The sequence below is a fragment of the Triticum dicoccoides genome, chromosome 1B, assembly GCF_002162155.2.
Source record: "Triticum dicoccoides isolate Atlit2015 ecotype Zavitan chromosome 1B, WEW_v2.0, whole genome shotgun sequence".
NCBI classification, from domain to species: Eukaryota; Viridiplantae; Streptophyta; class Magnoliopsida; order Poales; family Poaceae; genus Triticum; species Triticum dicoccoides.
Window position 1 is genome coordinate 521,875,374 of NC_041381.1, and position 16,036 is coordinate 521,891,409.

Consider the following 16,036-nt stretch of genomic DNA (forward strand, 5'->3'; position numbering starts at 1 on the left):
GGTAAAAGTTGTGTAACAAATTTGAAACATGAGGTGTTCTTAGATTGTGCATCCTTATGAGTGGCAGTCGGGGACGAGCGATGGTCTTTTCCTACCAATCTATCCCCCTGGGAGCATTCGCGTAGTGTTTAGTTTTTGATGAGTTGTAGATTTTTTCAATAAGTATATGAGTTCTTTTGACTAATGTTGAGTCCATGGATTATACGCACTCTCACCCTTCCATCCTTGCTAGCCTCTTCGGTACCGTGCATTGCCCTTTCTCACCTTGAGAGTTGGCGCAAACTTCGCTGGTGCATCCAAACCCTGTGATATGATACGCTCTATCACACATAAACCTCCTTATATCTTCCTCAAAACAGCCACCATACCTACCTATTATGGCATTTCCATAGCCATTCTGAGATATATTGCCATGCAACTTTCCACCGTTCTGTTCTGTTTTTTTATGACACGCATCATTATTTTCATATTGCCTTGCATGATCATGTAGTTGACATTGTATTTATGGCAAAGCCACCATGCATAATTTTTCATACATGTCACTCTTGATTCATTGCCCATCCCGGTACACCGCCGGAGGCATTCATATAGAGTCATATCTTGTTCTAGTTTTGAGTTGTAATTCATGAGTTGTAAATAAATAGAAGTGTGATGATTATCATTATTAGAGCATTGTCCCCAAATAAAAAAAAGAAAGGCCAAAAAAAAGAAAGGCCAAAAAGAAAAAAAGAAAGGCCCAAAAAAAGAAAAAAAAAGAAAAAGAAAATAAAAAGGGGGCAATGTTACTATCCTTTTCCACACTTGTGCTTCAAAGTAGCACCATGTTCTTCATATAGAAAGTCTTTTATGTTATCACTTCCATTTACTAGTGGGAATTTTTCATTATAGAACTTGGCTTGTATATTCCTAGGATGGGCTTCCTCAAATGCCCTAGGTCTTCTTGAGCAAGCAAGTTGGATGCACACCCACTAGTTTCTTTTGTTGAGATTTCATACATTTATAGCTCTAGTGCATTTGTTGCATGGCAATCCCTACTCCTCATGTTGACATCAATTGATGGGCATCTCCATAGCCCGTTGATTATCCTCGTCAATATGAGACTTTCTCCTTTTTTGTCTTATTCACACAATCCCCATCATCATATTCTATTCCACCCATAGTGCTATATCCATGGCTCACGCTCATGTATTGCGTGAAAGTTGAAAAAGTTTGAGATAATTTAAGTACGAAACAATTGCTTGGCTTGTCATCGGGGGTGTATAAGATGGGAGCATTTTTGTGTGACAAAAATGAAGCATAGCCTAACTATATGATTTTGTAGGGATGAACTTTCTTTACCCATGTTATTTTGAGAAGACATGATTGCTTTGATTAGTATGCTTGAAGTATTACTACTTCTTATGTCAATATGAACTTTTATTTTGAATCATTTGGATCTGAACATTCATGCCACAATAAAGAAAATTACATTGAGAATTATGCTAGGTAGCATTCCACATCAAAAATTCTGTTTTTATCATTTACCTACTCGAGGACGAGCAGGAATTAAGCTTGGGGATGCTTGATGCGTCTCCAACGTATCTATAATCTTTTATTGTTCCATGCTATCATATTACCCGTTTTGGATGTTTATGGGCTTTACTTTACACTTTTATATCATTTTTGGGACTAACCTACTAACCGGAGGCCCAGCCCAATTGTTGTTTTTTTTGCCTATTTCAGTGTTTCGAAGAAAAGGAATATCAAACTGAGTCCAAACGGAATGAAACCTTCAGGAGCGTGATTTTTGGAACAAACGTGATCCAGAGGACTTGGAGTGGAAGTCAAGAAACAAGCGAGGCGGCCACGAGGGTGGAGGGCGTGCCCCCCCTACTAGGTGTGCCCCCCTATCTCGTGGGCCCCTTGATCATCCACCGACGTACTTCTTCCTCCTATATATACCCACGTACCCCACAAACATCAAAGGCGACCACGAAAAACTATTTCCACCGTCGTAACCTTCTCTATCCGCGAGATCCCATCTTGGAGCCTTCGTCAGCGCTCCACCGGAGGGGGAATCGATCACGGAGGGCTTCTACATCAACACCATAGCCTCTCCGATGAGTTGTGAGTAGTTTACCACAGACCTTCGGTTCCATAGTTATTAGCTAGATGGATTCTTCTCTCTCTTTGAATCTCAATGCCATGTTCTCCTTGATCTTCTTGGAGATCTATTCAATGTAACTCTTTTTGCGGTGTGTTTGTCGAGATCCGATGAATTGTGGGTTTATGATCAAGTTTATCTATGAGAAATATTTGAATCTCCTCTGAATTCTTTTATGTATGATTAAGTTATCTTTGCAAGTCTCTTCGAATTATCAGTTTGGTTTGGCCTACTAGATTGATCTTTCTTGCAATGGGAGAAGTGCTTAGTTTTGGGTTCAATCTTGCGGTGTCCTTTCCCAGTGACAGCAGGGGAAGCAAGGCACATATTGTATTGTTGCCATCGAGGATAAAAAGATGGGGTTTATATCATATTGCATGAGTTTATCCCTCTACATCATGTCATCTTTCTTAATGTGTTACTCTGCTCTTTATGAACTTAACACTCTAGATGCATGTTGGATAGTGGTCGATGTGTGGAGTAATAGTAGTAGATGCAGGCAGGAGTCGGTCTACTTGTCATGGACGTGATGCCTATATACATGATCATGCCTAGATAATCTCATAATTATTCGCTTTTCTATCAATTGCTCGACAGTAATTTGTTCACCCGCTGTATTACTTATGCTATCTTGAGAGAAGCCACTAGTGAAACCTATGGCCCCCGGGTCTATCTCTTATCATATAAGTTTGCTATCTACTTTTATTTGCATCTTTACTTTTCCAATCTATATTATAAAATACCAAAAATATATTTATGTTATCATATTATCTCTATTAGATCTCACTTTCGCAAGTGGCCTTGAAGGGATTGACAACCCCTTTATTGCGTTGGTTGCGAGTTCTTTTTTGTTTGTGTAGGTGCATGGGACTTCTGAGGAGCCTCCTACTGGATTGATATCTTGGTTCTAAAAAACTGAGGGAAATACTTATGCTATTGTGCTGCATCACCCTTTCCTCTTCAAGGAAAACCAACGCAAGCTCAAGACGTAGCAGCAAGCCTCCTAGTTTCAGTCAAGTTATCAATCCTTTGGAAGCCGATGATTGGTTAAGGACTACTCAGAAGAAGCTTGATATTGCTCACACTGAAGAAGCTGACAAGGTTCCCTTCGCTACACATTATCTCGAGGGAACTGCCGCTATATGGTGGGATAATGCAAAGGCCATGTGGCCTGTAGATGAAGAAATTACTTGGACTAAATTCAAGGACCACTTCCGCAAATACCATATTCCCGATGGTATCATGAAGGTCAAGCAACAAGAATTCCTCGCCCTCACCCAAGGAAGCATGTCAGTCAGTGAGTATCTGCATAAGTTCAACCATCTGGCCCGTTATTCTCTCTATGATGTGGCCACTGAAGAAAGGAAGATCTGCAAGTTTTTTGGAGGACTGAATTAGCACCTCAGATGCACGCTCAGTATGCTCGACTTTCCGAATTTCTAGACTCTGGTCAACAAAGCTCTCATTGCCAAAAGAGAACACAAGCTCATGCATGACAACAAGCCTGTTAATAATGATCACAAGCGCAAATTCGAGCCGAAGAAGGATGGACAACCAGTGCAAAAGGCTCATACTTGGCAGCAGACTCAGGTTGAGTACAAGCCCAATTGGCATCAGAATGTGAACAAGACCACTACTCAAGTCAAGAATGTCGTAACCAGTCCGATATGTGAAGAATGTCAGGGCAACAATTCATGCTTAAATTGTGGGCAAAGCGGACATTATGCCAGATAGTGCCCCAAGAGCGACAAGTCAAATGCTCAATTCAGGATGCAAGTCAACCATATGGGGCCACATCCTGCCCAGAGGACTATCATAGGGCAAGTTAACCACCTCTCCGTAGACGAAACCCAAGAGGATCCAAGAAGTCGTCATTGGTATGTTTTCTGTTAATAGCATACCTAAATTATTTTATTTGACTCTAGGCTTCCCACTCTTTTATTTCGCGGAGTTTTGTTGCCCAAAACAAGTTTCCTTGATCGATTTTGGGAAAAGTATGCTAGTACAATCCCCGGGATCCGTGCTCAGAAGAAATCTGGTCTGATGCAATTTGGAAATTGGAATCAAGGGAGACAGTTTTCCAACATCGTTGATCGTTATTGAGTCTGCCAAGTTGGATATTATTTTGGGAATGAACTGGTTGACCCAATATCATGTATGCATCAACTGTGCAACCAGAGAAGTCACAATGAAAAATCATGAAGGCCGGTCTACAAAGTTCTTTGCTCGCAGAAGCATACCCAAGAGAGAAATGGTCTTCACCCCTGTAGCTGAAGAATTGGAATTAATTCATGCGGTCAGTGAGTTTCCAGATATATTCTTGAGGAATTACCAGGAATGCTGCCAGACCGAGAGCTTAAGTTTGCAATTGACCTTGTGCCCGGGACTGCACCGCTATACAAGAAGTATTATCGGATGCCTTCCTCCGAGTTAGTGGAATTGAAGAAACACCTTGATGAGATGCTGCAGAAAGGATACATCCGTCCCAGCTCTTCACCATGGGGATCACCCGCAATATTCGTGGACAAGAAGGACGACAGTCTGCGAATGTGTTTAGATTACCGTCAGTTGAATGATGTCACTATTAAGAACAAATATCCACTCCCAAGCATTGATGATTTGTTCGATCAACTCAGTGGGGCAAAAGTATTCTCCAAGATTGATTTAAGGACCGGATATCACCAACTCAAGATCAAGAAGGAGGATATTCCTAAGACAGCATTCACTACTCGATACGGTCTTTATGAATATACAGTAATGTCCTTCGGCCTCACCAATGCCCTTGCCTTCTTCATGCATATGATGAATAAGGTATTCATGGATTTCTTGGATAAGTTTGTGGTGGTCTTCATCAATGACATCCTTATATACTCAAAAGGTGAACAAGAGCACAAGGAACATCTCAGGACAGTCTTGCAGAGACTCCGTGACCATCAGCTATATGCAAAATTCAGCAAGTGTGACTTTTGGCTCAAGCAAGTCGGATTCTTGGGACATGTTCTGTCAGCAGAAGGCATAGCCGTAGATCCTAGCAAAGTGAAGGACATGCTTGATTGGATGGCACCCATGACAGTATTCGAGATCCGGAGTTTCCTTGGATTGGCCTGATACTACCGCCGCTTCATCAAAGGCTTCTCCAAGATTGCTAAGCTAGTGATAGAGCTCCTAAAGAAAGATAAGAAGTTTGAATGGACTAAGGACTGTGAGAAAAGCTTTAGTGAGCTGAAGACCAGGTTGACGTCAGCACCGGTATTGACTCTTCCAGACATGTACCGCAACTTTGATGTGTATTGTGACGCATCCAGGAAAGGTATTGGGTGTGTACTCATGCAATACGGCAAGGTTGTAGCATACGCATCTCGACAGCTACGACCTCACGAAGGCAACTATCCTACTCATGATTTGGAGTTGGCCATAGTTGTACACGCTTTGAAAATTTGGAGACACTATCTCACTGGAAAAAGATGTCAGATATTTACCGACCACAAGAGCCTCAAGTATACATTCACTCAACCGGATTTAAACCTTCGATGGTGAAGATGGCTCGAGTTGGTCAAGGATTATGATCTTGAAATAAATTACCATCCCGGTAAGGCCAATGTCATGGCCGACGCTCTTAACCGCAAGCCTTCCATCTTGAACGCCTTAATGGAATCCTTGCCTCCCGAACTCCAAGAAGAGATCGCCCAGCTTAATTTGGTTATTGTTGATGCGGGCCTTGCCAATATACTGGAAGATGAGATCTTGCCTCCCGAACTCCTACCCTCGAGGATGAGATCTGTAGGGCTCAGCAAGATGATCCAGCCCTGCAACATCATGTCAAACGTATGCAAGAAGGCAAGACCCAGGATTTCTCTAAGAATAAGCTAGGTACAATAAGGTTTCGAGGGCGGATTTGCATACCTGAGCAAGCAGACCTTAGAAAGAAGATCTTGGCAGAAGCGCACGAATCTTCCTACTCGATTCACCCAGGAGGTACCAAAATGTACGAAGACCTCGGACGGATATTCTGGTGGGATGGAATGAAGAAAGACATCGCATAATTTGTCGCTTGTTGTGATATATGCAACAAAGTGAAAGAGGAGCATCAGAAACCTGCCGGACTTCTGCAACCTTTACCCATTTCACAATGGAAGTGGGACGATGTCTACATGGATTTCATCACGTGACTACTAAGGACTCACTGGGGCAATGATTCAGTATGGGTTGTAGTGGACACGCTGACAAAAGTAGCCCACTATATTCCCATCTGAACCACCTATCGAGCCGATAAACCCGCACAGCTATATGTGTCCAGAATTTTCAGTCTGCATGGAGTACCAAGAACCATCACTTCAGACCGAGGTTCTCTCTTTACGTCAGCCTTCTGGACACATCTCCATCAAGCCTTGGGGACCGCACTGAAGTACAGTACAACCTATCATCCTCAGACATGCGGGAAGACTGAGCGACTAAATCAAATACTTGAAGATATGCTCCGAGCATGTGCTTTGGCTCAAGGACCCAAGTGGGAAGATTGTCTGCCGTATGCTGAGTTCTGCTACAACAACAGTTTCTAGACCAGCCTGAAGATGTTACCATATGAAGCTTTGTATGGCCGTAAGTGCCGCACTCTGCTGAACTGGTCTCAAGTCGGATATAGCCGCATTTTCAGGACTGACTTAATGATGGAGGCTGAGAATCAAGTCAAGGAGATTCGAGATAGACTGCATTGGCTAAGTCTCGACGAAAGAGTTATTATGATGCCAAGCACCGTCAGATCAGCTTCGAGCCCGGAGAACATGTGTACCTCTGAGTCACACCTATAAGAGGAGTCAAGAGGTTTCGGACTCGAGAAAAATTGGCACCCAGATATGTTGGTCTGTTCCTAGTTATGTCTAGAGTTGGCACAATTGCTTATCAGTTGGAATTGCCACCGGAATTGTCAGAAGTGCACAACATGTTCCATGTCTCACAACTAAGAAGATGTATCTCACAACCCAAGAAAGGGATTGATGTGGCAGATCTAGAGCTTGCTAAGGATTTGACCTATGAAGAGAGAACGTTCAGAATTTTGGATGAGACCGAGAGGGTCACTCGCAGTAAGGTGATAAGATTTTATAAGGTACAGTGGGAGCATCACACCGAGGAAGAAGTAACCTGGGAAAGAGAGGAATTTTTAAGGGAAGCCTATTTGGAATCGTTTTCCTGAGCAACCGAATCTCGAGGACGAGATTCATCCTAAGTGGGTGAGGTTTGTGACGGCCTGGTTTTTGCCTTCTCTCTTTTTCCCAGATTTCTTTGCCTTTGGATTTGCAGTTGGATTTTTGCATCAACTCATTTGGACTTCATTTGGGCATGTCCTTGATTTTCACCCAAGTGACCCATCCCTCTCATAATCATCATTTCCTCTTTGAAAAATCTCAAAATGGCCCAAGGAATATTTTTCATAAATGAAAAATATTCATTTTCTTCTTAGACTAGCACTTCAGCATCATATGCTCCAAAAGCAACCCTCATTTTTATTGCTCCTAAAAATCTGAGAAAATTCCCAAATATTCTTTGAACCTTGGCACACCTCCCTGTCCAAAAATATTTCATACCTATTTGGAATATTTTTTTTACAAAAAATCATTTCTATTCTGGCCTCAAAATACAGTTTCTACAGCAAGTGTATTTTTCCTTGCTCTAATGAAGCTGAGTTTTCTTGAGCTTGTTTAACCTCCTAAGAAAACCTTAACCCTAGTAAATCAGCCCTAATCTCCTTCTAGAAGCTATCCAAACACAGTGCCTAAGTTTCTGACCAGAATCTTGCTCGCAAGCTCATGTTAAATCTGGTCGGCCTGGCAGTGTGTGATCTCTTCGCCTAGACTAAACACTCCACGGACAACACGAGGGACAAGGTTTGACATCGCCTGGACGTCGTTTTGCCGATGCCAGCGTGGTGACCGCGTGAAGACACGACCTCTGGCATGTATTTGACGCGCTCTACGCTGCGCCCGTGCTTCTGTGCAGCTCGTGCTCGACTCAGAGCTCGCCGACAACTGCCGCACCGCGCCACCGCCCTTGTCTCTTCGCCCTTGACCTCTCCCTGGCGCTTGCCAACGCCGGAGTCACCGCAGCGGGCATGGGCACAACACGGCCAAAGCCAGAGTGTGCCTCGTGCTACTGTCTTCGTCCGCGCCCGCGCTCCTGTGCTCGTCCGCACGCTCCACAGTCGCCGCATGAATGCTGAACCCCTCCACCCCTTGCTGAAACCGCTCGTCATCGCTCGCCGGCTTCCAAAGAGCTCTGGCGGAGCCAAGACCCCTCTTTGCCCCTCCGCCTATAAATATCGAGCCCCCTGGCCTCTCCAACCACTCCACCAGCCACCACACACAGTAGAGGAGCCGTAGCCCAGCCGGGCAGGCCTCGGGCCGCCGTGCTCAAGATCCAGCTCGCCGGCGATCCCCTCTGCTCGCCCCCGCCTCTCCAATCCACCTCGAGCTCCACTAACTTCTCCAGCGACTCCTTGGAGGTCTAGTGGTGCCTGCTGATGCTGCTGGAGCCCTTGGAACCGCCCCCCGCCGTCGTCTTCTTCTTCTCCGGTGAGTCCCGACCGCAGCCGCCGCTTGGGAGCTTGATTCCAAGCTGCTCAAGTCACTTCTCGTCGAGCCACGGATACAGGCAGGTGTGCCTTGACCCCCTGTTGCTTTCCCTCCCTCTCAAACCAGCCAAGGATCCCTCCTCACCGGCGTGAGCTCCGGTGAAGCACCGCCTCTGCTCTATTTCTCTCCCCCTCTCTCCACACTCGCTAGGTGGGGCCCGCTGTCAGCCTCTCCACTCGCGCCCGAAGTGGTATGAGTGGAGGCGTATTCTAAGAATACGCTTTCGACGTCACCCCCCTGGATTCTGTTATTTCAATTTAATTCAAATATTTTTACAGAAACTTTGAACAACCATAACTTTTAAACCATAAGTCCAAATGAATTGATTCTTTTTGCATTGTGTTCATATTGAAAAGATCTAACAACACACCAAATTTGAGATTTTTCTCTGCTGTCCAGATTTTTTGGTGAATTTCAGAAAGGTTCTTGATATTTCTTTTTGCTGTTTTTAAATATTTTCAAAGGGAGAAACTTGTCTTGAAGATAACTAGGAGGAATGTTAACCTCCTCTGCACTAAGGAAAGCTTCAATATTTGTGGTTTTTCCAACTTGAATATGAGTTATTTCATGCATTTAATTATTTAAGTGAATATTGCTCATGCTAGTTATTTTGCCATGATTGAAATGCTTCGTTTCCAGTAAGGTTTGCATGCATGAACTAGTGTGAGGCAGTAGAAGTAGTTTTGTTTGTGTGGTTATGATTTGACTATGATTGGTAATATTTTTCATATAGAGTTTTTGAGTTTTATATGATAATAGCATGATTAAAATGATGATTTATAAAAACCAGTGAACTAAAACCAGTGAAGTTAACTAATGACTAGTGCAAGTAGAAGACTTAATGATGTTGATCTGATTACTTGAGGTGATATGTGATGTATGTCGAATAGTTGCATGTTCATGGCATATTGTGATTCGGATTGCTTTCATGTCAAGTTAAACGTGATACTAATTCAACTTGAACATAATGTTGATCGATTCATGGTGCCACTGAATCGAGTTTTCCCCAGTGCAACCACATTTGCCTTTATGGGAAGGCCATTATTCGGTCTGTTGTCATGCCTCTGGTCGGTACCTCCAGAGAGGGAAGGTCATGGGCGTGCGGTACCCTGGCCCGGTAAGCAGACATAACCTTGTGTGCCCATTTGTTGATATGGTACCTTATCCTCATTAGGGACCGTTTGATTTTGCCATGATGGTGGTCGTTGATGCCTTTGGTAGGCACGGGGCCATCCATGACTTAGCCCAGAGGGGAGTTGGTCGGAGTGGCCGGGAGAGTGTCATGGCAATGGGAGGGTTTCGTCGATATACCATTGGTCCACCCGAATGGGAGTGCGAGGCCATGGGTTCTGTGGTCTGGGTACAGACGTACAATGTACTACCTCTACATAGTGTTTATTAAATCTATCGATACCCGCGTCCTCGGTTACGGACATAGGTCGTGAGTAAGTCACATCATGGATCAACATGATTAAGTAATCTTGCACATTAAATTTTTATGATTGGCACTGGTTATTTGATGAGATTTGTGTGACCATGAGTACGGTATGTATCATGGGAACCAAAGTGTTGGTTCATTTGTGATCCGAGAGTGATCACCGTTGACGAGGTTGGTTACGAGGTAACCCATTTGGTAAGAGAGTCTGAGGGACTCGATGCATAAGTTTGTTTCACAACATCAGTAGCATGTTATTGTGTTGCATTTAACTTGACTAATTGTCATGATATCGTTTGCCATTGTGTGTATGTTTGTTGTGAGCTTGCAAGTACATTCAATGTCCTGACCTGGCGTGTCATGCCAGATTTCTGGAAAGTCTTACCGGATCGGAGTACTTCGCGAGTCTAGATCGTGTCCACATCGGTGTCCCTGTGCTATGGAGTTTCGCTGTGTTGTCGTTCCGCTGCCACGTAGTTATCATGATCGAGGCCCCTTCATGTTCATTAAATAATTTACATATTGTTCAGCTGCACCGTGTGTGCCGCTTGGCCTCGCAACTTGATGTAATATCGAACCTATGTTTCCGCTAGCTTCAATAAAGTGGTTGTTTTCTGTACCATGTTGTTGTGTGTTGCCACAAGACTTGATCTCTGGGTTGGCAATGCAAGGTAAACTGGTTGCTCTGAGCCGGGGTGCCACAAGTAATTATTATGGTGGGTGGGTGGGTCAAAATTTGAATCCCGGCCCACATATGTGTTTGGAGCTTGCAAGCTCTCTGAGGTGACCAGTTCGGGTTCGGGGAGATCCAAGTGCTCCCCCGATCCTACATCCGAGCTAGAGTTCGGGGGACATGGAGTCCCCTCCGAAGGGAGAGTATCCGGCTCGAGGGGTTCGGAGACCCGAACATATTTGGTTCTCAACATAGGGGAGAGGTGTCCTCGGCTTGTTCCTAGACGACCACTAATAGGTGCGTGATCGGCGGGTGATTAATTTCCATCTGGTCAGGTTTAAGCCTGATCCGACCATAATCTGTTGAAACCCCAAGGGTGGCGATGCGATCTAGCAGCTCGTTTAAGGCCGAGACGTCTGTCAGATCCATCTTTTCTGTGTTTGGCGATCGTAGGGGGTGTTGTTGGCATGATGGTCGTACGAGCACCTATGATGAAGCCGCCGAGCTGGAGGATCTGCCCAGAAGTTAGGCTCCTTCCAGAGGTGATATTGTCGTTGATGACTAGGCGAGCGATAGATTGCTTTTTTGGGACTAACAACAGAGCTCCCAATGAAAGCACAATCTCAGTGTCAAAACCGGCAGATCTCAGGTAGGGGCTCCCAAGCTGTGTGTCTAAGGATCAATGACAATAATGGACGAAGGGACACAATGTTTACCCAGGTTTGGGCCCTCTTAAAGGAGGTAAAACCCTACGTCCTGCTTGATTATATTCGATGAGTATAGGGGTTACAAGAATTGATCTACCTCGAGATCGTAATGGCTCAACCTTAGCTTGTCTAGCCTATGAATAGTATGATTCCTCCTACAGACTAAACCTTCCAGTTTATATAGACACCAGAGGGGCCTAGGGTTACACGAAGTCGGTTTACAGGGGAAGGAAAGGACATATCCGGACACCAATCTTGCTATCCACGCATACAGGAGTCCTACCCGAACACGGGGGATGATTCTCCACTCTATCTTCACGGCCCACCGATCCGGCCCATATCGGATAGGCCGGACACCTGGGAACCCCCGAATCCAGGACTCCCTCAGCAGGGGTTCACCTTCAGGAGAAATTTGGTTGGTGAGACAACTGAGCTATGGATTAGTTTAAAATCTAGGTGTGAGGAAGTGAGAATGTATGGAGGTAAAGATCAACCACTTTGGATGCTTACCAAGGATAATTTTTTTCTGTGAAATCTTTATATTCTTTCATAATCAAAACCGAGATAGGTTTTCCACACAAATTTCTGTGGAAAATCAAAGTTCCAGCCAAGATGAGGACGTTCTTTTGGTTGATTGCTCGAAAAGGCATTCTAACCAAAGACAATCTGATTTAAAAGGCTGGAAAGGGGGGAAGGAATATGTCTACTGTGGACAAGAAGAAAACATTGATCATCTGTTCTTTGATTGTTTTGTTGCTAGATTGATCCGGAGTTTAATTAAATGTGATTTTGATCTTAGAACAACTCCAAAAAGTTTAAGTGAATGCTTAAATATGTTGATGAAAAACTTCAGAAAGCCTGAAAAAGCCCAGTCTTGGTCGGAATTTCTGTAATATTCTGGTCAGTCTGGAAATGCAGAAATGATATTGTGTTTAGAGCAAAGAAGATTCATAATCCCATACCTTTTATTGGACTCATGTGCAATTGGATTAATGAATAGTCTATTTTGCATAAAAAACAGAATAAAAACTACTGATGCTGGAAGCAAAGCTAATCGAGCGGGTGACAATTGAGATTTAGAGGGCGTTGCAAGGATGGAGGCCAGGGATGCAGCGGCTGGAGAACTGACCTCTTCAGGCTCTGTTTCTTTCAAGACTCCGCCCTTGTTTGGAACCCCTTGTTTAGCTTTCTCTTTTGTTTGCCATGAAACTCTGTAAGATGTATGGCTGTTCTTTTGGTTTTGGTTTCGAACCTGACTGGCAGACTTTTTTTTTTTTGCGAGTAACCTGACTAGCAGATTGAAGTGGAACGCTGTTATCTGGCTTGGTTTCGTTAATGAAATCAGGGATCACCCCTCTTTCGCTCAAAAAAACGAAGCAGAGAGTAGAGGGAGAGAGACGACGGCCGTCACGGCCCCTGTGATTTCCTTTCACCTTTCACTTTCATCTCTGTGTCTTATGTCCATTTTCATCCTTTTACCTCGCACTACGTTCTAAAACCAGAACCAGCCCTCGAACCCGTCCACTCACGCGCCCTCATCACACCAGCCACCACTCCACTTACTACTGGTACGGCGCGACGCCAGAGCAGTGTACCACCGTGCCCGAGAAGCGTGATGGCGCGCTGGCGTCGCGACAAGTGACGGAGCCGCGTGCTGCTGCTACGAAGCCGACGCGATGACGCTGCAGATGGAGCCGCCGCGGCCGCCGCCGCTGAAGTCCGTGTCGACGAGCTGCGACCTGCACCCGGAGGAGACCTTCACCGGCTTCTGCACCGCCTGCCTCCGCGAGCGCCTGGCCGGCCTCGAGGCCTCCGACGCCGTGGCCGCCGCGCCGGGCCGCAAGTCCACCTCCGCCATCCGCTCCCTCTTCTCCAGGCCTTTCGCCGCCGCCGGCGGCGGCGCGGCGCCGTCGAGCTCCGGCGCCGCCCCGCCGGACCTTCGCCGCTGCAAGTCCTTCTCGTGCGGCGGGCGCGGGGGCGACGCGCTCGCCGCGGCCGTCGCCGCCGGCGCGGACGAGCCGCAGCGCTGGTCGTGCGACGTGCGCGGGCGCAGCACGCTCTGGGCGCTGTTCCACCAGGACGACCGCGAGCGCGTCCGCGACGGCACGGCCTTCGGCGCGTTCCCCGCCTCGTCCTCTGCCGCGGCCACGGCGCTCCCCGCCGAATTCCAGCAGCTGCCACCGGCTCGACCGTGCGTCCCAGAGATCTTGGAGGACGAGATCGTTATGGCAGAGAGCTCTGACGAGATAACTCCGGTGGTGGAGCCCGTCTCGGTTGTGGGCACATCGGGAGAGATGGAGACCGAAGCTTATGGGACCGGGGAGGTCAAGGCCATGAAGGATCACATAGATATCGAATCTTCGCAGCCCAAGAAGCCGCCGCCCATGGATCTGAAGGAGATCGCCGGGAGCTTCCGGCTCGCTGCCTCGGTCTTCAGCAAGAAGTGGCACAAGTGGAGGCGCAAGCAGAAGCTCAAGAAGGAGGAGGCAGCCGGCAGCAAGGCAGCGGCCGCGGCAATGCCGCCGTCGGAGAAGCCATCCAAGCCCTCGTTCCTTCGGCGGAGCCGCCTTCGTGGGGAAGCAGGCTCGGAGTTCGCCGGAGGCCGCCGTTCGTGCGACACGGACCCAAGATTCTCCGTTGATGCTGGCCGCATGTCCGTCGACGATGTAGGCCTATCCTGGGACGGGCCCCGCGCGTCCTGGGACGGCTACCTCTTCGGCGCCGGCGCCGGCATTGGCCTTGGCCGAGCGCCTCCGCCGCTGTCACGGCTCCCGCCCATCCTCTCCGCGCTCGAGGACTCACCTGCCGGCGTTGTGGAACGCTCCGATGGCCAAATTCCTGTGGAAGATGATTCGCAGCTCGAGCCCGACGGCGACGCCAACACCCCTGGCGGCTCGGCGCAGACGCGAGACTACTACATGGACACGTCGAGCAGGAGGCGCCGGAGCCTGGAGCGGTCAAGCTCCGTGCTGAGAAGGTCGTTCGAAGTGCCCGACCCAAAGCCAGCTCCTGCAGCGGCCGCCATCACCAATGCCACGGTGCCCCCGCTGACCGGCAGCTCAGAGTTCTACCACTTCCACCATGCCGAAGACCTGCTCGACCAACGGTTCAGCTCCAACTCTCTCATCGAAGACTTCCCCGTGACCCTGGACGCCGCGTTCCCGGGCCCCGCCAAGAAGCCTCGGCGTCTCGGCAAGGCGTGGAGCCTCTGGGGCTTCATACACCGCAGGGCCACGGGCCGCCGGAACGACCCGTCCGACGCCGCGGACCGGGCGTTCTCGGAGCCGTGGCCGGAGCTGCGCGTCCGCGGGTACAGCAACGCCGGGATGCAGAGGTGCAACAGCAACGCCAGCGCGCGCAGCTCGTTCAGCAGCAACAGCGCCGGCCTGGGCAGCTCGCGGCGCTGCTTCGTCGACGGCAACGGCCACGGGCACGGCAGCGTCAAGCGGCGACAAGAAGATCAGTGCATGCTGGAGCGGAACCGCAGCGCTCGGTACTCACCGGGGCACCACGCCGACAACGGCATGCTGCGGTTCTACCTGACCCCGCTGCGGAGCGCCAGCGGCCGGCGCGGCACCACCGGGCTGCCGGCCAACGGCGGCCGGCATCTGCGGTCGCAATCGCTCGCGAGGAGCATGCTCCGGCTGTACTGAGACGTGGCATCTCGTTTCACCTGACCAGCAATTCGGCGGCATTCGGGTTGAGTAGTTCCTTTGCAGAGTGGTTAACGCTTAGTAGTAGTAGTATGATTAAGGGCAATGGTATAGTCATAAATCCTTTTATTACATGCTTGTGTAGTGCAGTCGTTTGGGGGTTTGGATTGAATGGAACGGGGTTTATCTCATGTGATCACTTGTTTGTCTCGTGCTGTTCTTCTGCTATGGTTTCTGTCCGTCGTCGGTAGCTAGCTGCCCAGTGTTCACCTCGGGTTTTTGGAAGCTTGCAAATTCCGATGTCCATATGTTGTCACTTTGGTGTCAAAGTCTGGGGACGGGTCCTACTGCTCCTCTGGGACTGGGAGGGAGGGACCGTGTCTGTCGAATAGTAGCTTTGACATGAACAAGCAGAAGCACGTCGTCGTGCCGTAGTGACGCAACGGGGGCCGAAGGTGCGTGCCGCGTTGGGCTCCGCGGCCCCGGCTGCTAGCCCGCCCACCTGACCAATCGACAGTTGCGGCGGCGGCCGCCTCGTAAGCCGTTAAAGAGGGCGCGCACCCACGTTCCTCTGCCGGTCCCTAGGCGCGCTCTGGGGCTCGCCGTGCCGGCCCGGGCCGGGCCACCCACGCCGTCCTGCCCCCGTATCGGCGGGCGGGCGCGCGCCCACGGCCACGAGCCGTGCCGCGGGCGCCCCGGCACGCCGTCCTGCCCCCGTATCGGCGGGCGGGCGCGCGCCCACGGCCACGAGCCGTGCCGCGGGCGCCCCGGCACGCCGTCCTGCCCCCGTATCGGCGGG

The 16,036-nt window shown here is 48.5% G+C and overlaps 1 protein-coding gene across 1 annotated transcript; it reads left to right on the forward strand.

The window, feature by feature from the left end:
• Positions 1-13,589: 13,589 nt before the first annotated feature.
• Positions 13,590-15,448, forward strand: LOC119346504 (protein OCTOPUS-like). The gene has a single exon (XM_037615847.1). It carries the CDS (start codon positions 13,810-13,812, stop codon positions 15,235-15,237), a length of 1,428 nt encoding a protein of 475 aa, XP_037471744.1. The 5' UTR covers positions 13,590-13,809; the 3' UTR covers positions 15,238-15,448.
• The last annotated feature ends 588 nt before the right edge of the window (positions 15,449-16,036 follow it).